At 44.2% G+C, this 27,404-nt stretch overlaps 1 protein-coding gene across 8 annotated transcripts in view; it reads right to left on the reverse strand.

The window, feature by feature from the left end:
- The window catches only part of arnt2 (aryl-hydrocarbon receptor nuclear translocator 2), a 454,524-nt gene that overhangs the window by 148,588 nt on the left and 278,532 nt on the right, over positions 1-27,404 (reverse strand). For all 8 annotated transcript variants that reach the window (XM_072564841.1, XM_072564840.1, XM_072564847.1 and 5 more), the window contains one exon: positions 17,959-18,110. In XM_072564841.1, coding sequence (XP_072420942.1) covers positions 17,959-18,110 — 152 coding nt within the window. The remainder of the gene's footprint in view (positions 1-17,958; positions 18,111-27,404) is intronic.

Consider the following 27,404-nt stretch of genomic DNA (forward strand, 5'->3'; position numbering starts at 1 on the left):
TTTAAGGTTTCATTAAAAAAAGGTGACATTGCAACTCAGACAATGCATTAAAGATGTGAGATTAATCTATCTCAGACTGGTTCTATTTTCAAAGTGGGAATTTTAAAATAAAATATCACATGGACTGACTGCCTATAGATAGTGCGCTTCTTAAACAAAATAAATTGCACCTGCAAATGCAAATTCACCCCATGACATATATATGTGTGTGTATATGCATGTAAGAAAGACAAAGAAAGTGTAAGTGAGAGTCTGTGTGTGTGGGGGAGAAGGAGAGTGTGTGTGAGTGTGCATGTATGCATGCTTGATAGTGTGTGTGTGCGTGTCTGTGGGGGGGGGGGTTGGGGGAGGGGGAAGTGTAATGGAATATATGCCTGTGAGAGGGTGTATGTGTGAGTGTGCTTGTGTATGTTTGGCTGGGCCTTGATATGTATGTGTGTGGTAAAAACAATGACTGCATGTATGTGTGTGTGTGTGTTGGGGGGGGTGGGGGGGGGGGGAAAAAGTGTCTGAGAGACCGTATGTATGAGAGAGATCTGTATGAGAGTGAGTGTTATTGTCTGTAAAAGAGACAGGCAGACAGACAGAGTGTGAGTGAGTGTGTGTGTGTGAGAGAGAGCGTGCATGCATGTGAGAGAGGGAGAGAGCGTGTGTATAGTGTAGTGGAGAGTTGTATTTACAGATGCATTCTATTTGTTCAAAAAGCAACTACAGGTGACCCCAGATACACAAACACACACTCTCTTACACACAATCATACTCACACTCTCACACAGACCCTCTCTCATACACAAGTACACACAACACCCCCATACTTATACACACACTCTCTCATAGGTATATATACTCTGTCACACCCATGGGTACCCCAACAGCACTGTCCTCCAGTATTTACGGGACAAATCCAAAAAGGAAAACACTATACAACCAGACACGATAGGGACCATACCATACATCAAAGACATATCAGAGATAGCTACCTGACTATTCAGAACTGTGGGAATCTTAGTAAACACCTTCCACCAGCCCCTCACAAAGTTAAAGACCCGACACACATATCCAACAGGAACAACATTATCTACAAGATACTCTGAAAAGACTGTGAAAATACTACATAGGACAAACAGAAAGAATATTGACCAAACAAGTGCATGAACATCAGCTTGTCACTGCCCGACTTGCCCAGTACTCCCTAATTTCCAACCACACAGACGACAAAGGACACAAATTCAACTGGGATGATGTAACCATCCTAGCAGAGGCAAAACAGAGACACGCCAGAGAATTCCTTGAAGCCTGGCACTCCAACTGGAACTTAATCAATAGACACATTGAACTGGACCCTGTATACAAACCACACAGATACAGAACTGGAAGTACCAACAAACAGAGACACATAAATACCAGGCGGGACAGACCACCTCCATCTTATCAAAGACGTACTGATGATGTCATGCTGCGAGGTGACAAAACATTACCAGAAAAACATACAGCTCAGTGAACGAATCTACAACTTCATCCACAACCTGAGATACAAATCTTCTCAAGAACTCTAGCAAATTTAGGTTTGTTCAATACATTGCATCATTTGTACAACACTTTGACCTTTACTATAAATTCTCTGCCCTATAATCGTGTTTGTACTCCGAAAGCTTGTACTTCTAAAATAACTTGTTGGACTATAACCTGGTGTTGTGTGTGATTTTTAACTTAGTGCTATCATGTCTCATCATATGAGACATCGAGCAAATATAAAATTATCCTTTCATTTTCATTCAGTAGAATGAATTCAGTTCAACATTGAACACCCAGTTATACCTCATTTAACAAGTACGACTTATTAATGAATTGTCACAGAAAAACCAAGAACACATGAGTGGGCATTTTCATCAGTTCAAAGATGTTCCACTGACAGTAGTCTGAGGGGACCTCAACAGCACAGCCTCGACAGCATAGAATCACCCAGTGGAATTTCCACAGTCCCTTGGTGGTAGATAGGATTAAAGGTGAGACCAGGAGGAAATGCACAAAACGTGGTGTTGGGTCAATGCTGACACACCTCTGGGTCACCTTCCCTGAGGGGTATCATCTGATAAGCAAGCGGCCAATATGCTTAGTTAGCAGCCTATTTCTAGGCTGCCTGGATCGTCGTGGCAGCAGGTCGGCCCCCTACTAAACACAGAGTCCACAGGTGCTTGGAGGTAAGTTGCTAGTGGACTGGAATGAGGACACTATGAGATCTTCGACACTCCTCTCAACCACCAACGCTGTAACCATCACTGGGCTACTCCCATTGGGAGTGTTCTTTAGTTGGACCTCCCAACCACAGGATGGCATTGCAACTGCGGTTTTTAATTTTACTAATTGGAATCCCTCTCCAGAGCTCCTGTCAACATCAGGTGCCGACATAATTTCCTCCTGCAGTGGGTCAGGGAGCCTCTTAATGGGCCACCTCTGTGAAGGTATCCCTGGCAAGTGTCCTGACTGCTACTCTGGGCTTGAGATCTAGAAATGGTTGTGAACATTGTATTCTCTTCAAAAGAAAGTGGAGGGTGACATCATAGGTCTTTAAAACTTGATATAGTAGACATCAAGAATTATGGCTCCATTAACAGAAAAAGAACAATGGTATTTATTTTAATATGAAACAGTCAGTAAGAAATCAAATAAGAAATTCAGAAGAACTTTTTTTTTTAGCCAGAGAGTGCTCAGAATGTGGAAACCATGACCACAGGTAGTGGTTTAGGTCACTGGGATTTGAGGAGAAAGTGAGGACTGCAGAGGACTGAAGGGCTGATGCCCAAAACGTCGATTCTCCTGTTCCTTGGATGCTGCCTGACCTGCTGCGCTTTTCCAGCAACACATTTTCAGCTCGTCACTGGTATTTGTACAATTATTGGGAGACTAGTTCAGTGTTTCAGGGAAAAGGGAACAGGGGGTTATTCAGAGGATAGTAATGGGAAAAAGCACAAATAAAGAATAAAGGACCACATGAACTGGTGAGAAAGAATGGTTTATGTGCAATATATTCTATTCCACCATCAGAGTCCGGCACTTGATTGGCTAGAGAAGCCATTCCACTCAAACCCTGAGGGTTCATGTGAAGAGTAAAAGTGAAGCTGACATTAAGACACTGTGCATGTCGACACGTCAATTCCTCTCTGCCCTGACATTGGCTTCCTCCACAGTATTTTGTCCAGTTTTGGTTCCACCTGCTTTATCCTGCCAAGGCCCCCATTGCTTTGGCTTTGCTCCCATTGAGGGAAATTATTGCAGGAAATTGAACTGAAGGAAGTCAACACAGTAGGCAAAGATTGTGAGAATAACAATGACCTGAAGCAATGAAAGGTTATAGAAATATAAACAGAGACTCGAAAAGCAAAATGATAAAGAGAGAAGGAAATTGCAGAGTAATAAAGTATAACAGAGAAGAATAAAGGGAACTGCACCAACTTGCTTTGATCTAGTGCTTTATATTGTAGTAAAACAGCTCAAGGCATGTTTCAGAGAAAATTTCATGCCAAACTACATTAAGTTGTAGGAGAGGTGACAGCGACATATTTTATGGAATGCCAAAAGCAGGAAAGAAACAGAGCAATGGAGAGGCAAGGGAGGCAATTCCACTGCGAATGGTTTAGTTAACTGAAGGCATCACTACCAATACAGGGGTGAAGGAAACCAGGGATACACAAAGAAACAGAATTGAGGTAATGCGTGGAGGATTGTTAGGCTGTAGGGTACGGCAGAGATAGGGAGGGATAATGTTATCAAGGGACATGAACACAAAGATGCATATTTTCAAAAATGTAGAGCAGCGAGCATAATAGTGATGACTAAATTGTAGTTGGTGTTAATCAATTTATGAACAGAGCTTTGGATAAGCTCAAGTTTATCAAATTAAACGTAAGGTTTGCAGAGGTGGAAAACTGAAAAAAATGGGCATAGGCAATACAATGAAGTAATTCATGGCAAGAAATCAATAGAATCATAGAATCCCTACAGTGTGGAAACAGGCCCTTCGACACAACAAGTCCAGAATGACACTCCGAAGAGCAACCCACCCAGGCCCATTCCGCTACTCTTTATTTACCCCTGACTAATGCGCCTAACCTTCACATTCCCGAACAACTTGGACAATTTAGCATGGCCAATTCACCTGACCTGCACATATTTGGATTGCGGGAGGAAACCAGAGCACCCAGAGGAAATACACGTGGACACGGGGAGAATGTGCAAACTCCACACTGACAGTCACCTGAGGCTGGAATGGAACCCAGGTCCCTGGCGCTGTGAGGCAGCTGTGCTAACCACTGACCCACCGTGCCACCCATGGTGCAATGTGAGTGAGTGTAAGAGTGAGTGAGAGTGGGTGTGAGTAGGAGTGAATGAGAGAGAATGAGTGAGAGAGAATGAGTGAGAGTGAGAGACAGAATGAGTGAGAGAAATTGAGAGTGAGAGAATGAGTGAAAGTGTGAGAGTGAGAGAGAGAGCGAGCATGAGTGGGCGAGAGAGAGGGGATGACAGAGTGAGTGGGAGTGAGAGGGAGAGAGAGGGAGAGAGAGGGAGAGAGAGGGAGAGAGAGGGAGAGAGAGGGAGAGAGAGGGAGAGAGAGGGAGAGAGAGGGAGAGAGAGGGAGAGAGAGAGAAAGTGAGAGAGCGTGGGCGAGGGAGAGTTGAGAGTGTGAGAGAGTGTGTCAGAGTACGTGAGAGAGTGAGAGTGAGAGTGTGTGTGAGAGAGAGAGTGAGAAAGAGAGACAGTGAGAGTGAGAGGGTAAGTAAGAGTGAGAGAGTGAGAGAGCGAGTGAGATTGAGTGGGTGAGAGTGGGTGAATGTGTGAGTAAGTGAGCAAGAAAGTGAGTGAGTGAGTGTGAGAGAGCGTGAAATTATGAGACACCAACAGAGAGTGAGCGAGAGATAGAATGAGAGAGTGAGAGAGAGAGTGAGAGAGAGAAAGCAAGAGAGAGCGAGAGAGAGAAAGCAAGAGAGAGCGTCAGTGAGAGCGAGAGAGAGTGTGAGTGAGAGACTGACCAAGAGTGGGTGAGTGAGTGAGAGGGAGAGAGTGTGAGTGAGCGAGTCAAACACAGTCAGTGATCGATTAAGAGAAAGCAAGCGAGAGAGACTGAGCAAGAGTGGGCAAGTGAGAGAGAGAGCGTGAGTGAATGAGAGAGTGAGAGTGAGAGTGTGTGACAGTGAGTGAGAGAGAGTAAGAGAGCGAGAGTGTGAGTGAGAGTGAGAAAGAGTGTAACAGCGTGTGAGGGTGAGAGAGAGTCAGAAAGTGACTGAGAGTGGGTGTGAGAGTGTGAGTGAATGTGTGTGTGAGAGAGAGAGAGAGAGAGAAAAAAAGAGAGAGATCGAGTTCAACATGAAAATAAACAGCAAGGGAAGAGCAACCCAGCCCTTGGAAATTCACAGAATTAATTTTCATGCATTCTCAAGTGTCTGAAGTAGTCCTTCATATTGGGTATCTCCAGATAACTGACAAAATTCCCCTGGCCATAATGTTCACCATTTAGAAAACACAACGATCTCCCAGTGCAGAACTGGGAAACTAACCTAGTCCTGGATGTATGGGTCTCAGGTCTGGAAATACCCAGTTCTGTTCTTACTGAAAAGCAGAAGGCTCAAGCGATAGGTGTAAGGATTTGCCAAGAAGCAGAAGCCAAGTATAAGAATCATATACCAAACAGCTCATTCCAGTTCTCAAACTAGTCAGAAGCAAATGCATGAAAAGTCTATTAGAAGATTTCTTTCAAAAACAAACAGAAAATGTATTTATTTTCCATTTGATAGAGTACAGAACTTTAAAGAACTGTAATATGCTTGACTCAAGCCAAAATGTCAATCTGCACTGAGTCACAAATTTAAGTAAATCAATTAAAATAATCCCATCATACAGTTTCCTTGAAAACACTATGCCACATGTAATATATGGTAATATTCCAAGGAGGTTATTTTGAAACTCTGTTCTGTCAAATGTTGCGAAAGGCATGCAGTAATAACCACAATCCTGACACAGTGCTATGCTACGTTAGTCATCAGGAGCAGGGAGTTGGATGACTAGGCAGGAGCCAACAAAATCCTAATTACCCAAAAGTTATTTGAAAGAAACAAGTTATGTAATATTCTAATTAAATATTTTTAAAAAGCTTATAAGTTTACTGGGAATAAGTTAAGAACATGCACAGGGAGTCATACTCTTTCTAAAGTTTGTTTGCATTACTTACCTTTCCATAGTGATATGCAACAAGGTTTCACAAGGATTGGCAATCATAGAAACTGTTAAAATGTTTCTCCAACTATAATTAAACAATTCTCAAATCAAGATCAAACAGACTAAATAAACTAAAATTAGCTCCACGCATAATATTGTGTTGGTTATGTTAGTGTTCTTACACAAGCTGAACTGTTCCCATAATCTAAATTAACTTCAAAAGGTCATGGTCACTATTTTTTGGACAAAACAATTCTAAGACACATGGGGGATGATTACAGCTTAAAGAAAGTATTCTGATAGAATCTGATCACATAAATTCACCGGAACAAAGTAGCAAGTGAGGTCAGGTTGATAGGACAGGACAGTACATTGAGATAAACTTGGTGACGCAGATCATGAGTATGTTTTATTTTCTTGAATGTCCCATTACCTCCTACCACCAAGATACATTTGAGCCTGGACTGTTAATGTTTCTCATTAGAATGATAAAGTCATACAGGGCTACAGCACGGAAAAAGGGCATTTGGCCTAATCTGTCCAATCTCTCTTCATAACTAAAACTTTCCAGCCCAGGCAACTTCTTGGTAAATCTCCTCTGCACCCTGTCCAGTGCAATCACAGCCCTCCAGAACTGCACACAATTGTTTTATACAGTTCCAGTATAACCTCCCTGTTCTGAAACTCTATACTTTGGCGAATAAAATCAAGTATCCCATATGCCTTCTTACATACTTTATTTCCCCGTCTCCCTATTTTAAATAACCAGTGGGCATGCACACAAAGTTCCCTCTGATCCTTATTGGTTCCCAGGATCCTACTGCTCATCATGTATTCTCTTGTCTTGTTTGTCCTGCCTAAGTGCATCAACTCCCATTTATCTGGATTGAATTCCATTTGCCACTGATCAGCCCATCTGACCAGTCCATCTATATTCTCTTTTTATCTAAGGCTTTCCTTCTCACTATTTATCATCCCATTAATTTTCATATCATCTGTAAACTTACTTACTAGCCCTCCTACATACAACTCTAAATTGTTTAGATATATCACAAACAGCAAGGGCCACAACATTGATCCTTACAGATCCCCACTGGATAGTCTACCAGTCACAAAAATACCCTCAACTATTTAAATTTGCTTCCAGCTACTCAGCAAATTCTGGATCCATTAGCCAATTGCCTTGAATTCAATGGGTTCCTAGCTTTCCTATGAATCTCCCATGCAGGACTTTATCAAAAGCCTTGCTAAAGTCCAAGTAGACCATGTCAAATGCAGTGTCCTAATCTACACAGCTGGTCACCTCTTCAAAAACTTCAGTCAAGGTGGTCAGACTTTACTTGCCCTAAACAAACCATGTTGACTGTTTTTGATTAATCCTGGCCTCTCCAAGTGCAAATTAATTCTATCCCTTGGAATTGCTTCCAATAGATTTCCCACCACTGACATGAAACTGACTGACTTGTAGTTTTCTGTTTTATCCCTTACTTCCCTCTTGAATAACAGTACCTCAAAAGTAGTCTTCCAGTCCTCCAGCACCTCTTCTGTGGCCAGATAGGAATTGACAAGTATTGCCAGTAGTCCTGCTATTTCATTCCTTGCCTCACTCAACAACCTGGAATACATTTCTCCCCAGTTTGGAGATTTATCTGCTTTTAAGCTTCCTGGTTCACTCAGGACTTCTTGGAGTAGAGTAGAATGGCTTTTTATTTGTTATTTCTACCATATACAACTGTTACAGTAAAAATGAGACAGTGTTCCTCCAGGACCAAGGTGCTACATGGACAGCACAAACTACACAATCGTATGCAGCAAAAAGTGCATAAGAAGTGCAAATCACACAAGTTATAGTGTAATAGAAGAATGATAAATAATAGACATTTTTCTAGTAGCAATTTGACGTTGTGCAAAGAATTTCAGATGGGAAAGAATTTGATCATACTACGTTAGGGAGCCTGATGACTTGGGGGAAGAAACTGTTGCACAGTCTGACTGTGAGAGATCGAATGCTCCAGATGGCAGGAGGGAAAAGAGTTTGAGTGAGGGGTGTGTGGGGTCTTCCACAATGCTCTTAGCCTTTCGGATGCAGCGTGTGGTATAAATGTCAGTAATAGAGGGGAGAGAGACCCCAATGATCTTCTCGGCCCTCCTCACTATCCATTGGAGGGTCTTACAATCCGAGACGGTGCAAATCCCGAACCAGGCAGTGATGTGGCAGCTCAGGGTACTCTCAATGATCCCTCTGTAGACTGTGGTGAGGATGGGGGGGGCGATGGGCTTTCCTCAGCATGTGCAGAAAGTAGAGACGCTGCTGGACATTCTTGGCTGTGGAGCTGGTGTTGAGGGACCAGGTGAGATTCTCTGCCAGGTGTACACGAAGAAATTTGGTGCTTTTCACGATCTCCACGGGGGAGCCGTCGATGTCCAGCGGAAAGTGGTCACTCTGTGCCCACCCTGAAGTCAACAACTATCTCTTTCGTCTTGTCCACAGGTTGTTGACTCTGCACCTGGTCTGTTAGCTGCTGCAGCTCCTCTCTGTATACCAACTCGTCGTTCCTGCTGATGAGACAGTTGTATCATCAGCAAACTCAATGATATGATTTGAGCTGTGGTGTGTCAGCAGGTGAACAGCGGTGGACTGAGCACACAGCCCTGGGGGAGGGGCCCCCATGCTCAGTGTAACGGTGTTGGAGATGCTGTTCCCAATCCGGACTGACTGAGGTCTCCCAGTCAGGAAGTCTAGGATCCAGTTACAAATGGAGGTATTTACGCCCCACAGACTCAGCTTCCAATCAGGTGCTGAGGAATGATAGTGTTCAATGCAGATCTGAAGTCTATGTCAGTAATCTGACCTAACTGTCCTTCTTCTCCAGGTGGGCGAGGGCCCAGATGGAGGACGGTGGAAATGGCATCATCTGTCGAGCGGTTGGGTCGTAAGCAAACAGCAGGGTGTCCAGTGGAGGTGGGGGGGTGGGGCGCAAGGTCTTTATATGCCTCATCATGAACCTCTCGAAGCACTTCATGATGATGGGTACAACTGGGCGATGGTCATTGACTCAGGATAATGAAGACTTCTTCATCATGGGGACAATGGGGGTACTGGCCTTGAAGGACGTTTGGAACTATGGCGTAGCTCAGGGAGATATTGAAGATGTCCGTGAGAACATCCACCAGTACGTCAGAGCATCCTCTGAGCACTGCCAGAGATGTTATCTGGTCCAGCAGCTTTTGTGGGTTGACTCTGCGTCGGGGTTTCCTCACGTCGGCCACAGTGAGACACACCACCTCGTGATTGGGACCAGGGTGGGGGGTGGTGGAGGACTTTGCTGCCAGGTCATTTCGTGCCTCAAACCCGTACATAGAGGTTGTTCATCTGGGAGGGAGGCATCACCAGCACAAGCAGGCGATGCTGTTCTGTGGTTGGTGATGACCTGGATGCCCTTCCACATGCTCCATGCATTGCCGCTGTCCTGAAAGTGGCTGTGTATTCTCTATGCGTGTGCACGCTTTGCCTCTTTGATGGCCTGGTATAGGTTGGCCCTCGCTGTTGTTAAGGCCACCTTGTCACCTGCTCTGAAGGTAGAATCATGGGGCTTCAGCAGCATATTGTGATCATCTACGGCTTCTGGTTGGGGTGAGAAGTGGTGGTTTTGGACACAGTGATGTCATCAATACACTTGCTAATGTAGCAAGTCCCTGACACCATGTACTCCTCTAAGTCGATGGAATCGGTTGCTGCCTTCCTGAACACGCGCCAGTCAGTGTGCTCAAAACAAGCTTGAAGAGCAGAAATGGCTCCTGCCGGCCAGGTTTCCACCTGCTTCTGAACCAGTTTGATACGTCTGATGAGTGGTCTATATAACAGAGAGGTGGTCTGAGGAGGCAAGGTGGGGCCGGAACTCTGCCCTGGATGCGTTGGGGATGTTCGAATAAACCAGATCCAGCATGTTCTCCCCTCTCATTGCAAAGTCCACATGCTGATGGAACTTAGGGAGCACAGCCTTGAGATTGTCATGAAATATCCAGCAACAATAAACACCCATCAAGGTGTGCATTCTGCAATCCGCTCATTGCTCCATTAAGTTTACAGAGTGCCTCCTTAGCATTAGCACTGGGAGGAATATACACCCTGACTATAAGGACGGTGTGAATTCCCGTGGCAAAAATGGTCAGCATCTAATACTCGCAGACTCCACCATTGATGAGCAGTAACTGGAGACTAGCATGGAGTCCTTGCTGGCAGCTCCCCCCCCACCCCAAGCCTTACTACATGTCGGCCTGAAACAAGGCAAGCCCGTCGAGCTGGATGGCGGTGCCTGGAACTCTGTCGCTGAGCCACACTTCCATGAAAACAAGGACGAGCAGTCTCTGAACTTACACTGAGGTACCTGCTGCAGTCAGGTGCTGTCCAGGGAGCAGACATCGGAGAGCAGGACGGCTGGGAGTCTGTGCTCATTTCTTAAAGTACTTAACAGTCCTTTTCCCTGATAATTTACACTTCCATGTATCCCCTCTCACTTGTGGACACTGACACAATTTTCATTTAGAGATGTACCTATGTGCTCTGACTCCATACACGCTGTGTTCATTAATAGCGTAGTTATCCTTTTATTCTAATGCACTTGTAAAATAACTTTAGATTTTCCCTGATTTCACCTGCCATTTTCCTTTCATGCCCCTTTTTGCCCTCCTCCTTTCCTTTTTAAGTATCCACTTGCACATTCTGTCCTCCACCAGGACTTCTGCCATAAGCTTCTTTTTTTCTCCTTATCAAATCCTGTATACCTCTTGACATCCACAGTTCACCTGATTTGTTGGTCCCATCCTTTATCTTTATTGGACATCTTTATTTCAAGGGTCCATTCTTTTATATTATTCTTTTATGTGTTGCAAGATTTTCCAGCTAGTCCAATACTTTCTGTTCATTACGAGCAGCCCTTGGGAAGCTGCTTGAACCACTGTGGCCACATGCTGTGGGTACATCAGTAATACTGTTAGGATGGGAGTTTCAGGATTTTGAACAAGTGTGAACAGCAATATAGTTCCAAATCAGGACGGTGTGGGGCTTGGAGGGAACTCGCAAGTTGTGGTGTTTCCATATACTGGCAGCTCTCATCCTTCTGTTTGGTAAAGACATGGGAGATACTGTTGAAAAAGCGTGGGCAAGTTGCTGTAGTGCATCTTGTAAATGCTCTGTGCATGGGTGAAGGACAGCATGAATGCTGAAGATGGTGAATAGTGCCAAACAAATGGGCACCTGGATGGTGTCAGGAATCTTGATTGCTGGTGGAGCCACTTTCAGCCAGGTATGTGGACAGCATTTCATCACACACCTGATTTGTGTCTAGTAGATTGTGGACAGGCTTTTGGGAGTCAGGAGGTGAAGGATTCCTAGTCTCGACCTGCTCTTATAAATACTGCAAGTTTATGGCTGGTCTTGTTCAGTTTTCAATTACTTGTACCCTCCAGGATGTTGATAGTGGGGAATGCAGCGATGGTAATGCCACTGAATTTTAAGGAGAGATGGTTGAATGTTAAGGAGAGCTGGCTGAATTCTCTTGTTGAGATAATACTTGCCTAGTACGAATGCTACTTACCACTTGTCAGCTCATAGAATCCCTACAGCGTGGAAACAGGCCCTTCGGCCTAACAAGTCCACACCGGCCTACCATAGAGTAACCCATCCAGATCCAGTCCCCTAACCTATTATCCTATACTAATCCCTGACCAACACATCCCCGAACACTATTGGAAATTTAGCATGGCTAATTCCTGTAACCTGCACATCTGGCTCAAGCCTAGTTTTTGACCAGATCTTATTGCATATGAAAAAGGACTGCTTCAGTATCAAAGGAGTAGGGAATGGTGCTCAACATTGTGCAGTTATCAGAAAACATCCCAGATTTGACCTTATGATGGAGGGAAGGCCACTAATGAAACAGCTGAGGATTGTTGGACCTAGGACACAACCCTGAAGAACTTGTGCAGCAAGGTTTGGGACTGAAAAGACTGACCTCCAACAACCAAACCATATTCCTTTGAAAATAGTATGATCCAAACCAGTGGAGAGGTTTCTCCTGATTCTCACCAAATCCAATTTTGCCCCTTAGTGTTACATTCAGTCAAATTTTTGTTTGATATTAGAGCAGTCACTCTTACCTCCTGTTTAAGTTCAGCTCTTTTGTCCATGTTTGGACCAACGCTGCAATAAACTCGCATTGAGTGGCTGATTGTATGGAAAGTAAGGCACTGTCAACAAGCCCTGCTACTACTTTGCTGCTGATTGAGAGCAGACTCATGGGGTGCTGGGTGGCAAGGTTCAATTTGTCCTGCTTTTTGTGGACAAGAAATACCTGGGCAGTTTTCCAGATGCCGGTGAAACTATCCTGTTTAAATTCTGGTACAGAACATAGGATGAGTCGGATAAATGTTAATTTCCAGGTCATGTACTCTGTAGGACAAAAATTTTAAAAATAAAGAAAATCTCAGCTCATGAGCCACATAGTATCTTCTGTAAATTGAAAAGACGTTGAAATTAAGAATGTAAATTGGTAATCATTTGTGGGAAACAAAGTGAAAGAATTGTTAATTGTAGAACAGGCAGACCAATTACAGTTTCATTAATTTAATTTCTTGTCACATGTACCTAAGCATAGTGAAAAGTTTAATGTTTTGCTTTGCGTGCAGTACAGACAGATCATAACATACAAAGATCATAGGGTGATTGTGATTGAACAGAGCGAGAAGTACAAAGTTACGGCTGCAAAGAAGATACACAAAAAGGAAGATCAACATTAGACTTAAAATTTGAGAGGTTCACTCAGAAGTCTAATAATAGCGGGGGAGAAGCTGTTCTTGAACCTGTCAGTACATTTTGTATCTTCTGCCTGATGGAAGAGGTTAGCAGAGATTAGAACCAGGCTGGAAAGGTTCATTGATGATAATGGCTGCCTTTCTGAGGCAGTTAGAAGTCTAGATGGGGACAAGGGATTGGAGGTTGGCTTACTTGATGGTCTGAGCTGTGTTCATAACTTTCGTTATGGACAGTTGCTGTACCAAGCCATGATGCATCCAGATACAATGCTTTCTAGTGTGCATTAATAAATGTCGATGGGACATTAATGAACATGCTGAATTTCCTCAGTGTAAACTAATGAAATAGTAATACATACAGATGCAGAATAAAAACAGAAATAAAAGCAGAGCTCCAGTCTCAGAGTGAAAAGAAAAACATACATAAGAATGAACTGCACAAATGGGACTGCAGATGAAGAACAAGTGTTGATTGGAGAGCAGGGACGATGATACAGTGGTAGAGTGGGCTTCCATTCAGTGAAACCCAAATCCTATGGAAACAGGCCATAACTTGGTGCAAACATAAATATTGAGCCATGACTTTATTCAAATTTTCAATAACAGGAAGAAAGTGGTTTTTATTGAAGCTTATCATGAACTGTAATGTAGGGCTCTGTATACTGTGGACTGTTCCCATAGATACAAATGACATAAGCCTCAACTGCAGCTGAAGGACCATCAGCTTGGTGAAAGCAGCTCTCTGGGTTGCCTGCAATGTGCTGGTCTTGCAGTGTAAAGAGCTGTCAAGGACAGAGTGTGGAAGACTGACACACTCCAAAGTCCAGGGCTATGTGCTAAGGAATATGCTAAAGTATGCAGCAACTACTGAAAAGCCTCAGTGAGGAAAGGCCACAGCCTAAAGCCTCTTGTCAGAGTACTCACTGGAAATTGTATAAAACCCCTTTTTTGCAGGCATCAGAGAATGTTCATTATAAATATTTTAAAAAATAGTAATTTTTACAAAAAATAGATGTGTAATAATAAGTATTATTAGGCAATGTACTGTATGGAAAGAAACTGATCTATGTTGTGGTTTATGTATTAACAACATTGAAATACTATACTTGTACTGCATTTGTATAATATTTAAGACAAAAGTGGACTTCTCAAAAATAATTATACGAAGTAAGGGGCACCTCAGTGGCAAGGCCATTCCAGCATTTCTGCCCTTTTGTGTTTTGGGGGTGGGGTGGATCTGGAAGGGAAAAGTCAATGAAGCAGCACTTGAAAAGCAGTAAAGGATGAAAAACTAGTCCTATTGGTTAGTCAATGGGTACTGTTAAACATCCAAAGTCATTCACTTCTTATTAACCTATGAGAAAATGTAGTAAGTATGCATTTTAAGCTTCAAAAATGCAGATGGGAACAGGTTTGTTATAAACAAATGTAAAATACAGTACATTCCAGCTGGAAACAGGAAATCTTATTGTCTCCAGAATTTAGCTTATAATATTCAGCATCTGTAGTCAGAAAATTTTCTAAACTATATAAATCAAGTTCAAAGACACTGCTTAGAGTGTTCAAAGTGAGAGGATGCTCCGACAGTCCATTCTTTGCTACATAGAAAAGCCATTTGAATTTCGACAAACAATCCTCATTTTTCTGCAAAATAAATTATGGATAAAAAAAAAATCGATCTACTTGTCTGACCACCTATGATGGTCACTCTACTCAGTGCCAGGTGATGATTGCCATAACCCACACTGCTGTATGGTGATGGTCTGGACCCCCAGTCCCACATGGTGATGATCACAACCACCAGCAAAACATTTGTTTCTTTACTTGATGTTGCCATGACCTACTGTCCTTTTACCCTCTAATCTCTCCTGTCTGTTACCCAATCATAGATCCTCCTTTTTATTCCTTGGCCCATTCCGCCTTTTCCTGTCTTGTACATAAACTACTCCAACAACCAAACATTCTCAGATCTGATAAAAGATTGTCAATGTTAGCTTTGTTCCTCTCATCTTAGATCTGGAAGACAAATTGAACATTTGTAATATTTTCTATTTTTATCGCATTATGAATAAGACTATTCTCATGTAAATCACTAAAAAGAAAATTGACTACCATGTGTATGATTAAAAGAGTTTAAATATATTACACACAGAGAAGCAAAATGGCGGCAGAGTAAGATGCTCCTACCAGAGCTCCTCTGCTTCACCTGTTGGTTTTCTTTTCTTTTCCCCTTTTATAGAGTCAAAGACATACAGCATGGAAACAACTTGTTCATATCCCAACCCAATCTAGTCCCACTTGCCAGCACCCGGCCCATATCCCTCCAAATCCTTCCGATTCATATACCCATCCAGATGCCTTTTAAATGTTGCATTTATATTAGCCTCCACCACTTCCTCTGGCACCTCATTCCATACCTGTACCACCCACTGCGTGAAAAGGTTGCCCTGTAGGTCTCTTTTATATCTTTCCCCTCTCACCCTCTAGTTCTGGACTCCACCCTCCCAGGGAAAATACTTTGTTTATTTACCCTATCCATGCCCCTCATGATTTTATAAACCTCTATAAGGTCACCTCTCAGCCTCCTATGCTCCAGGGAAAACAGCTCTAGCCTATTCAACCTCTCCCTATAGCTCAAATCCTTCAAACCCTGGCAACATCCTTATAAATCGCTTCTGAACCCTTTCAAGTTTCACAACATCTTTCCAGTAGAAAGGAGGCCAGAATTGCATGCAATATTCCAACAGTGGCCTAACCAGTGTCCTGTGCAGCTGCAACATGACCTCCCAACTCCTGTACTCAATACTCAGACCAATAAAGGAAAGTATACCAAATGCCTTCTTCACTATCCTATCTACCTGCGACTCCACTTTCAAGGAGCTATGAACCTGCACTCCAAGGTCTCTTTGTTCAGCAACACTCCCTAGGACCTTACCATTGAGTGTATAAGTCCTGCTAAGATTTGCTTTCCCAAAATGCAGCACCTCGCATTTATCTGAATTAAACTCCATCTGCCACTCCTCAGCTCATTGGCCCATCTGATCAAGATCCTGTTGTAATCTGAGGTAACCTTCTTCGCTGTCCACTACACCTCCAATTTTGGTGTCATCTGCAAACTTACTAACTATACCTCATATGCTCACATCCAAATCATTTATATGAATGATGAGAAGTAGTGGACTCAGCATCTTTTCTTTTTCTTTCCCTATAGCCCTGGGGGTGGATCCTGGTGCAGCAGCAGGAGTAGACAGCGAGTCCCAGAACAGTGCGGGCAGCGAGTCCTGCTGCAGCAGCAGGAGAAAGGGAATCCCAGTACAGTGCAGGCAGTGAGTCCCAGGACAGCACGGAAAGCAACTCCTGGAGCAGTGGCAAGAGTGGACAGCGAGTCCTGGAGCAGCATGAAGAGCAGCAGCCTGAGAGTAGCGCAGTCAGCAGGACCCAATGCAGTAAGGGGGCAGCGAGCCCAGGAACGATGTTGGGGACAGTGAGCCCAGGAACGGTGAGGGGGGCAGTGAGCCCAGGAACAGTGAGGGGGGCAGCGAGCCCAGGAACAGTGAGGGGGACAGCGAGCCCAGGAACGGTGAGGGGGACAGCGAGCCCAGGAACGGTGAGGGGGACAGCGAGCCCAGGAACGGTGAGGGGGACAGCGAGCCCAGGAACGGTGAGGGGGACAGCGAGCCCAGGAACGGTGAGGGGGACAGCGAGCCCAGGAACGGTGAGGGGGACAGCGAGCCCAGGAACGGTGCTGGGGCAGCGAGCCCAGGAACGGTGAGGGGGGCAGCGAGCCCAGGAACGGTGAGGGGGGCAGCGAGCCCAGGAACGGTGAGGGGGGCAGCGAGCCCAGGAACGGTGAGGGGGACAGCGAGCCCAGGAACGGTGAGGGGGACAGCGAGCCCAGGAACGGTGAGGGGGACAGCGAGCCCAGGAACGGTGAGGGGGACAGCGAGCCCAGGAACGGTGAGGGGGACAGCGAGCCCAGGAACGGTGAGGGGGACAGCGAGCCCAGGAACGGTGAGGGGGACAGCGAGCCCAGGAACGGTGAGGGGGACAGCGAGCCCAGGAACGGTGTGGGGCAGTGAGCCCAGGAACGGTGTGGGGGACAGCGAGCCCAGGAACGGTGTGGGGGACAGCGAGCCCAGGAACAGTGCTGGGGCAGTGAGCCCAGGAACGGTGTGGGGGACAGCGAGCCCAGGAACAGTGCTGGGGCAGTGAGCCCAGGAACGGTGTGGGGGACAGTGAGCCCAGGAACAGTGCTGGGGCAGTGAGCCCAGGAACGGTGTGGGGGACAGTGAGCCCAGGAACAGTGAGGGGGACAGTGAGCCCAGGAATGGTGTTGAGGCAGTGAGCCCAGGAACGGTGTGGGGGCGGTGAGCCCAGGAACAGTGAGTCCTGAAGCAGTGTGCTGGGAAGCAGCCCCAAAGCAGACTGGGCAGCAAGTCCCAGAGCAGCACATGGTCAGCAAGTCCCAGCTTAACACGAGGACTGAAAGTTCTGGAGCAGTGCGCAGGCAGCGAGTCCTCAGTGGTGTCTGGCACAGGTGAGGCAGTCCTGGAACTTACCTGGGATCAGCTGAGTGCCAGTATGGAGTGGACCGGAGGCTTGGAGTGGAGCAGGAATGGCTGATGGACTGGAGTCTGGGGTCTGTTGCAGGTGGTCAGGTAATGTGTGGGCACCCTGCGCTGAGCTGCTCCTCTTATTTCTAACCTTTTTTTTAAAAACACTAAATTGACAACTACTTTTTATTTCTCTTTTGCATCCAAAAGTTGTACCTCGGTCCTTGTAGCTGAGATAGTGCGGACATTGTAAAAGCTATCACTGTACTTCTACAGTGGAGAACACATAACAATAAAGGATATTCTATATTTTAGTTCACTTTATACGATTCTAACTTGGCTACATCAAAACAAAACATACCACTTAACTACAGACACTTACTTTACATTGGTGTTGGTGCAGATAATATATTCAATTTCATCGGAATAGGGATTCTGAAAAGTAAAACTGCTTGTCCTTATCCACAACCAATCTCTGCTTTTTGTTCGGAAACGGTACATCACTGACAGCACCTGCCCTTTCAATTTCACAACCTTGAGAAAAGAAAACAATTATTACATATATGCAGCTTATTCCAAGATAAATGGATATGAACTAATGGACAATGCAGAATATGAACTTAGACAAAAACGTATGACTGAGATTACATGGACTTTGCTTGTACAATACCCTGCTTTGGAATCAATAGGAATATTGAACTCAGTCGTTTTGGTATTAAGTATCCTCATACTGTGGGTGATAGTGAGGCTTTGGAAAGGGCACAGTCTAGGCCTACTTCACAAGTTCCCAGCGTGAGTATCTCAGTTATTAAGATGGACTAACACAGCCAGGTTTCTATACTTTTGAGACACAGGTGGAAATCTGACTGAAGATTTACGTGAAGCAATTAAATCATGTTTCAGTCGACAGTTTGTTCCATTTCAATAGGTTTTGAATGAGCACAGATTATAATGTTATATCTGGAAGCCAAATCCTGGTTAGGTTATCAGGGAATTGTTATTCCTGCAAGAGAATAGTTGATCATTGGAACAAATTGCCAACTGGCATAGTGGAATCTGAATCAGTAACTTCCTGAAAGTGAGACAGGACCTGGTTCTGGCTAGGGGGAAGATCACCTCCAAACAAAAACTCGGTGTTTCAGCAATTACCGAGACCAAAGCAACTTCCTGGACTAGGTTTAATCACATTGTGGAACCATAGTTAAATTTTTCAAATGTTTCATCCAAAATTAAGTTTGGATTTTCGGTCTGGTTTTCTCTTCCAGGTGGTCACACACGTGGACTGGATGAAGAGTGTATATATCAGGAAAGTCATTACCATATGGAACAAGTAGCACAGATTAGAATTTTTTTTCCTGTCTGTCACTGTTGGGATGACTTGTGCTTTTGATCTGAATCTATGCAGTCATCACTAGCCTTTTTAGTTGCAATAATTTTTTTTCAGGTTGCTCCAATTGTCTGGATGTCGGATGCAAGTTGAATCAGGAGCTGAAATTGGCCTGTCGCAAAGATGTTACTACAGTTATTATGGGGGATTTCAACATGCAGGTAGACTGGGAGAATCAGGATGGTATTGGACCTCAAGAAAGAGACTTTGTGGAGTGCCTCCGAGATGGATTCTTAGAACAGCTGCCTACCAGGGAGAAGGCAATTCTGGATCTGGTATTGTGCAACGAACCAGAATTGGTCAGGGACCTCGAAGTGAAGGAGCCATTAGGAAGTAGTGACCATAATACAATAAGCTTCAATCTGCAATTTGAGAGGGAGAGGGTACAATCGGAAGTGACAATATTTCTGTTGAATAAAGGGAACTATGGAGCTATGAGGGAGGAGCTAGCCAAAGTTCAATGGTGCAATACCTTAGCAGGGATGACAATGGAGGAACAATGGCAGATATTTCTGTGTATAATGCACAAGATGCAGGATCAGTTCAGTCCAAAAAGGAAGATAGATCCCAGGAGGAGGCATGGGTGGCCGTGGCTGACGAGGGAAGTTAAGAAACATATAAAGTTAAAAGAGAAAAAGTATAACATAGCAAAGATAAGTGGGAAAACAGAGGACTGGAAAGCTTTTAAAGAACAACAGAGGATTACTAAGAAGGAAATACGCAGAGAAAAAATGAGGTACGAAGGTAAACTGGCCAAAAATATAAAGGAGGATAGTAAAAGCTTTTTTAGGTATGTGAAAGGTTCAGACTAAAATTGGGCCCTTGAAGACAGAAACAGGGGAATATATTATGGGGAACAAAGAAATGGCAGAAGAATTGAATTGGTACTTCAGATGTGTGTTCATTGGGGAAGACACAAGCAATCTCCTTGAGGTAACAGTGGCTGAAGGACCTGAACTGAAGGGAATTTATATTTGCCAGGAATTGGTGTTGGAGAGACTGTTAGGTCTGAAGGTTGATAAGTCCCCGGGGCCTGATGGTCTACATCCCAGGGTACTGAAGGAGGTGGCTCGGGAAATCGTGGATGCATTGGTGATTATTTTACAGAGTTCAATAGATTGGTTATCAGTTCCTGCGGATTGGAGAGTGGCTAATGTTGTACCACTTTTTAAAAAAAGGTGGGAGAGAGAAAGCAGAAAATATAGACCAGTTAGTCTGACTTCAGTGGTGGGAAAGATGCTGGAGTCTATTATAAAGAATGAAATTACGACACATCTGGATAGTAGTAACAGGATAGATCAGAGTCAGCATGGATTTATGAAGGGGAAATCATGCTTGACTAATCTTCTGGAATGCTTTGAGGATGTAATTCTGAAGATGGACGAGGGAGATCCAATAGATGTAATGTACCTGGACTTTCAGAAAGCTTTTGATAAAATCCCACATAGGAGGTTAGTGAGCAAAATTAGGGCGCATGGTATTGGGGCAAAGTACTAACTTGGATTGAAAGTTGGTTGGCTGACAGGAAACAAAGAGTAGTGACAAAACGGTTCCATTTCGGAATGGCAGGCAGTGACCAGTGGGATACCGCAGGGATCAGGGCTGGGACCGCAGCTTTTTACAATATATATTAATGATATAGAAGATGGTATTAGTAGTAACATTAGCAAATTTGCTGATGACACTAAGCTGGGTGGCAGGGTGAAATGTGAGGAGGATGTTAGGAGATTACAGGGTGACCTGGACAGGTTAGGTGAGTGGTCAGATGCATGGCAGATGCAGTTTAGTGTGGATAAATGTATGGTTATCCACTTTGGTGGGAAGAACAGGAAGGCAGATTACTACCTAAATGAATCAATTTAGGTAAAGGGGCAGTACAAAGAGATCTGGGTGTTCTTGTACACCAGTCAATGAAGGTAAGCATGCAGGTACAACAGGTAGTGAAGAAGGCTAATAGCATGCTGGCCTTCATAACAAGAGGGATTGAGTATAGAAGCAAAGAGGTTCTCTGTGCAGGTCTGGTCTCCAAATTTGAGGAAAGACATTCTGGCTATTGAGGGAGTGCAGCGTAGGTTCACGAGGTCAATTCCTGGAATGGCAGGACTACCTTACGCTGAAAGACTGGAGCGACTGGGCTTGAGTTTAGAAGAGTGAGAGGGGATCTGATTGAGACATATAAGATTAAAGGATTGGACAGTCTGGAGGCAGGAAACATGTTTCCGCTGATGGGCGAGTGCCGAACCAGAGGACCCAGCTTAAAAATACGGGGTGGACCATTTAGGACAGAGATGAGGAGAAACTTCTTCACCCAGAGAGTGGTGGCTGTGTGGAATGCTCTGCCCCAGAGGGCAGTGGAGGTCCAGTCTCTGGATTCATTTAAGAAAGAGTTGGAGAGAGCTCTCAAAGATAGTGGAATCAAGGGTTATGGAGATAAGGCAGGAACAGGATACTGATTAAGGATGATCAGCCATGATCATATTGAATGGTGGTGCAGGGTCCAAGGGCAGAATGGCCTACTCCTGCACCTATTGTCTATTGTCCAGAAAGACTGGTTATATAACATGCTAAGCCCTTTATTTACCATTCAACGTGTTCAACTGTGGATTACCTGGTACGTGGCACTTTCTGATCAGCAACAGAAAGACTCCTGGTTAGTTTAAGTTAAACCACATATGTGAAGTTGCCATAGTCCCAGAGGACCAAAGGCAGCTTTCTCATTAGACAGAGATGACTAGTAGTTTAACCTGAGGTCACCACACTTCAAGTAAGGGATGACTTGGAGAAGATAGGGCCTTCATGCTGACCTCAACTGGTGCAGAACTGAAGCTGCATTATGGCATCATTCTGCACCATAAGCCAGCCAGCCAATCACTGATAAGCCCTTTAGCAAGCAAAACAAATGAGTGTCCTCACCACATTAGAACGGGCGAAGGTAATGCAAACATGGCTAACACAAAACTACAATATCATACAATGGAAAACACAGGAATAGGAAAGGGAGTGTTGTTTATCATGGGAAGGCATACACCTACATGCCCAAATGACAGGTCTACAAGGCAGTTCATCACTCCTGAGATAACAGACTCAACAGTGGAAAAGACATTTAATTGTATCAAGGTCACTCGAATATACAAAAGATTTTGTAAACTGTCTCCAAGGCCAGTACCAGCTTTAAGAGAGGCTTCCCAACAATTGAAAGTCCTGTAGTTTAATATGATGTCCAGAGGAATCCAAAGGGTGATTGCAAGTTCAAATCAAAACTTGCAACTCATATTTTGTGTAAATTTTCTTACATTTGAAACTCTAAACCTTTTATTGATACATCTAGCAGTTTTCTTAAGTGTTTTGAGAAGATTTGTAGCTCAAGTTGAGGTTCTGGATGTAAGCTTGCTCGCTGAGTTGGAAAGTTGGCTTTCAGATTTTTCGTCACCCTACTAAGTAACATCATCAGTGAGCTTCCTGTGAAACGCTTGTGCATTGGCCCGCTTTCTATTTATGTGTTTAGGATTCCTTGGGGGTGGTGATGTCATCTCCTGTTCTTTTTCTCAGAGGGTGGTAAATGGGATCTAAGTCAATGTGTTTGCTGATAAAGTTCAGGTTGGAATGCTATGCTTCTAGGAATTCTCATGTACATCTCTGTTTGGCTTGTTCTAGGATGGATGTGTTGTCCCAGTCGAAGTGGTGTCCTTCCTCATCTGTATGTAAGGATACTAGTCAGAGAGAGTCATGACTGTTGTGGCTAGTATCCTGGTGGCTGATTTTCTGCCAGTTTGTCCAATGCAGTGTTTGTTACAGTTCTTGTAAGGTATTTTATAAATGACGTTCAGTTTGCTTGTCTGTATAGGGTCTTTAAAGTTCATTAGCTGCTGTTTTAGTGTGTTGGTGGGTTTGTGGGCTAGCATGATGCCAAAAGGTCTAAATAGTCTGGCAGTCATTTCTGAGACGTCTTTCATGTAGGGGAGAGTGGCTAGGGTTTCTGGGCGGGTTTTGTCTGCTCGTTTGGTTTGTTGCTGAGAAATCGGTGGACTATGTTCATTGGGTACCTATTCTTTTTGAATACGTTGTATGTGTGATTTTCCTCTGCTCTGTGTTGCTGTGTGTGGTGGCTCATTGAAATGATGTTCTATTGTAGCTCCGTTTGTGTGTGTTGGGATGATTGTTTCTATAGTTCAGTATCTGGTCCGTATGTGTTGTTTTCCTATAGACACTAATTTTCCTACATAATCATTATTCATGTGGAGTTCAGATAGTGAATATAAACTGACTATTTGAGGGGGCATCATACTCAAAATTCTAATCCCATCCTTACATGCAGCCAAATACGCACACTTTCTAAAGGAAGATCAGTTACAAGAACTCTCCAACCCAGGATTGTTCAATACATAATTAGTTGTCCATCTACATCTTGGACTATTACTTAAATGGCTGTAACTTGAAAGGACATGTATGTCCTTGTGTACCAATTGCTGAAAGTGAGGGAGTAGGTGCAGCAGATAGTCAAGGTGGCAAACCATATATTGGTCTTCATGGCAACAGGACTCAAGTACAGGTACAAGGATATCTTGCTGCATTTATACAGGTCATTGTTGAGGCTACACCTGGAATAGAGTATGCTGTTTTGATCTCCTTCTCTGAGGAAGAATATCTTTGCTATATAGGGAGGGCAGTGAGGGTTTACCAAATTGTTTCTTGGGATGGCAGGAAAGGAACAAAGAGAGATCGAGTCTGTTAGAATTTTATTCACTGGAGTCTGGGAGAATGAGGAAGGGTCCCATAGAAACCTAGAAAATTTAACAGGACTTTGGTTGTAGGAAGGATGCTTCCAATGGTGGAGGAGGAGAAAGTGAGGACTGCAGATGCTGGAGATCAGAGCTGAAAATGTGTTGCTGGAAAAGCGCAGCAGGTCAGGCAGCATCCAAGGAACAGGAGAATCGACGTTTTGGGCATAAGCCCTTCTTCAGGAATAAGGAAAGTGTGTCCATCAGGATAAGATAAAAGGTGGGGAGGAGGGACTTGGGGGAGGGGCGTTGGAAATGCGATAGGTGGAAGGAGGTCAAGGTGAGGGTGATAGGCCGGAGTGGGGTGGGGGCGGAGAGGTCAGGAAGAATATTGCAGGTTAGGAAGGCGGTGCTGTGTTCGAGGGAATTGACTGAGACAAGGTGGGGGGAGGGGAAATGAGGAAACTGGAGAAATCTGAGAAATTTGAACTCAGATTTCTCCAGTTTCCTCATTTCTCCTCCCCCCACTTTGTCTCAGTCAATTCCCTCGAACACAGCACCGCCTTCCTAACCTGCAATCTTCTTCCTGACCTCTCCGCCCCCACCCCACTCCGACCTATCACCCTCACCTTGACCTCCTTCCACCTATCGCATTTCCAACGCCCCTCCCCCAAGTCCCTCCTCCCCACCTTTTATCTTATCCTGATGGACACACTTTCCTTATTCCTGAAGAAGGGCTTATGCCCAAAACGTCGATTCTCCTGTTCCTTGGATGCTGCCTGACCTGCTGCGCTTTTCCAGCAACACATTTTCAGCTCCAATGGTGGAGGAGCCAAGAACCAGGAGTCATAGTTTAAGGATAAGGGGTACATGCTTTAGGACTGAGATCAGGATAAATTTCATCACCCAGAAAGTGGTGAGTCTGTGGAACTCACTAACATAGGAAGTGGCTGAGGCCAAAACGTTATGTGTTTTCAAGGAGGAGGTAGATATTGTTCTTGTGGCTCAAGGGATATGGAAGGGTGAGTGTAGGATCAGCCACAGTCATATTGAATAGTGGAGCAGGTTCAAGGGGTAAATGGCCTTCTTCTTGCTTCTATGTTTGAATGATAGTTGCACAATGTCAGCAGTATTTGCAATTCCCCACATGCTGAAACAGTCCTTTACCACATGCAGCAGGACCTGGATAACATCTAGACTGATAAGTGACAAATCACATTTGCATCACACTTGTGCCAGGCAATGACCACTTCTCTAACATGGGAGAATTTAACTATTGCTGCTTGGCATTACTATTGGTAAATAACCCACTGCTAACATCCTGGAGGTTATCATTGACTGAACCTGAACTGGACCAGCCACACAAATGCCATGCTACAACAGTTGATCAAAAATTCTGTACTAAGTAACTCGCATCTTGTCTCCTAAGTGCCAGTCTACCACTTTGAGGTGCATGTCAGGAGTGTGATAGAATCAACACTCAAGAAGTTCGACATCATCCAGGACAAAGAGTCACCCCATCTAATTCATTTGCTCCACCACCACACACACTGACAGCAGCAGAAGTATGTACCTTCTATAGTGCACTGTAACAACTCATGTAGGCTCTTTAGACAGCATCTTTCAATCACCAGAGGAGCACAGGCAGCAATTGCATCTCCAACAAGTTCCACTCAAAGCCACACATCATTCTGACTTTGAAATATATCACAGTCCTTCAGTGTATTCTGGACTCTATCATCCACTAGGTATAGGCTTTTTTTCCTCCTCAAGTCCCCACTAAATCTCCTGTCTTTAACCTCACAATTCTGCTGCCTCGATATTAACAATTCAGCTTAGAGGAACAACTGCTTTGTATTCACCCTATTCATGCCCCTCAATTTTGTACACATCTATGAGGTCACCCCACCCACCCCCAACCTTCTCTGCTCCAGAGAAGATAAAGATGACAAGCATAGAGTTACAGAGATGTACAGCATGGAAACAGACCCTTCGTTCCAACTTGTCCATGCTGACCAGATATCCTAAATTAATCTAGTTCTATTTGCTGACATTTGCCCCATATCCCTCTAAGCCCTTCCTATTCATATACCTAGCCAGATGCCTTTTAAATGTTGAAATTGTACCAGCGCCCACCACTTCCTCTGGCAGCTCGTTCCATACACGCACCAGCCACTGCATGAAAAAGTTGCCCCTTATGTCACTTTTAAATCTTTCCTCTCTCACCTATACTCTCTAGTTCTGGACTCCCCCAACCTGGGAAAAGACCATGTCTATCCAACCTCTCTTCATGGCGAAAGTGCTCCAACCCAAGTAACATCCTGTTGTGTCTCCTCTGCACCCCTCCTCCAGAGCAATTACTTCCTTCCTATCATGTAGTGACTAGAACTGCACACACTACGCCAGCTACAGCCTACCAAAGTCCTGTACAGCTCTAACATAACCTCCCTGTTCTATAGTCTATGCTGCAACTGATACAATTGATAATTGCATGTGTCCTGTTTGCCTTCTTAACCACCCTATTAACCCAGTCCGTGGCCAAGCACCTCAAGATTGCTCTGCTCCAATGAGTGTACTTGTATCTTGCCTTTCATTGAGTACTCCCTTGTCTTATTACTGCATGTACTGGAAATAATTCAGACAGATGCCAAAGCTCGTGCCCTAAGGAGGCCAGTGTACCTGCCTTCAAACTCAATCTTGCAATATCACCATCCATGCAAATGACCTTACATGAATGTGTGGAAAGGTTGATCTTAAACATTAGACAATTGAGTACATGAGTAACACATGATACCATCACATTCCACAATGGAAGGAATGAGAATTGCCAGAATAGCTGTATCAACAACCTCTGTGACTCAGGAACTATGCACAGCACAGCACTATTTCAAAATACATATGGGTTTTGTTAGACAATAACAACCGTTGCTGTAAACAACCTTCTGTGGTTTAACAGAGACATTGCAATTATGTTTGGAACAGATTTTAATATCAGTCTGCTTAAAAAAAGAAACTTAAACCAGCAAACTTTTCCTATCCTGATCTATTGCATCCGTTGCTCCCAATGTGGTCTTTTATATACTGGGGAGCCCAAATGCTGACTTGGGGATGGGTTCATGGAGTGTCTGCGTTCTGCATGTATCAATCAACCCAGCCTTCCAGTTGCCATCCATTTTAATTCCCCCTCCCACTCCCTCAGCAACATGTCCATTCTTTGCATCCTCCACTGTCAGACTGAGGCTAAATGTAAACTGGAGGAACACCTGATATTTCGCATGGAGTCCTTACAGCCCAACGGCCTCAATACTGACTTCACCAATTTCAAAATCCCTTCACCACCAGCCTTATCCCATGTCTAGCCCCCCCCTCCTGATCTAACCTGTCCATCTTCCCATTCAACTATCCATTCCACCCTTCTCACTGACCAATAACAGTAACCCCTATCCACCTATCACTAGCCTCAACCCCCTCCCCCTCCATGGGGTTTCCTGCTCCTTGGATGTTATTGGACCTGCTGTGCATTTCTAGCTCCACACCTATAGATATTTCCTAATGACAGGAAATTGTGATAATCACTATTGTGATGTAAAATGTGGGCTTCATATCTAATTTTAATACTATTTATAGTAAGTTTGGATTTCTGGTTTGAGTTCGTACCTGGTGGGTTTCTATGCACCTGAAGTTGACACTTAACTGTAGCATAGTGATTTCTTTTAAAACAGT

The sequence above is a fragment of the Chiloscyllium punctatum genome, chromosome 48 (genome assembly GCF_047496795.1).
Source record: "Chiloscyllium punctatum isolate Juve2018m chromosome 48, sChiPun1.3, whole genome shotgun sequence".
Lineage (NCBI taxonomy): Eukaryota > Metazoa > Chordata > Chondrichthyes > Orectolobiformes > Hemiscylliidae > Chiloscyllium > Chiloscyllium punctatum.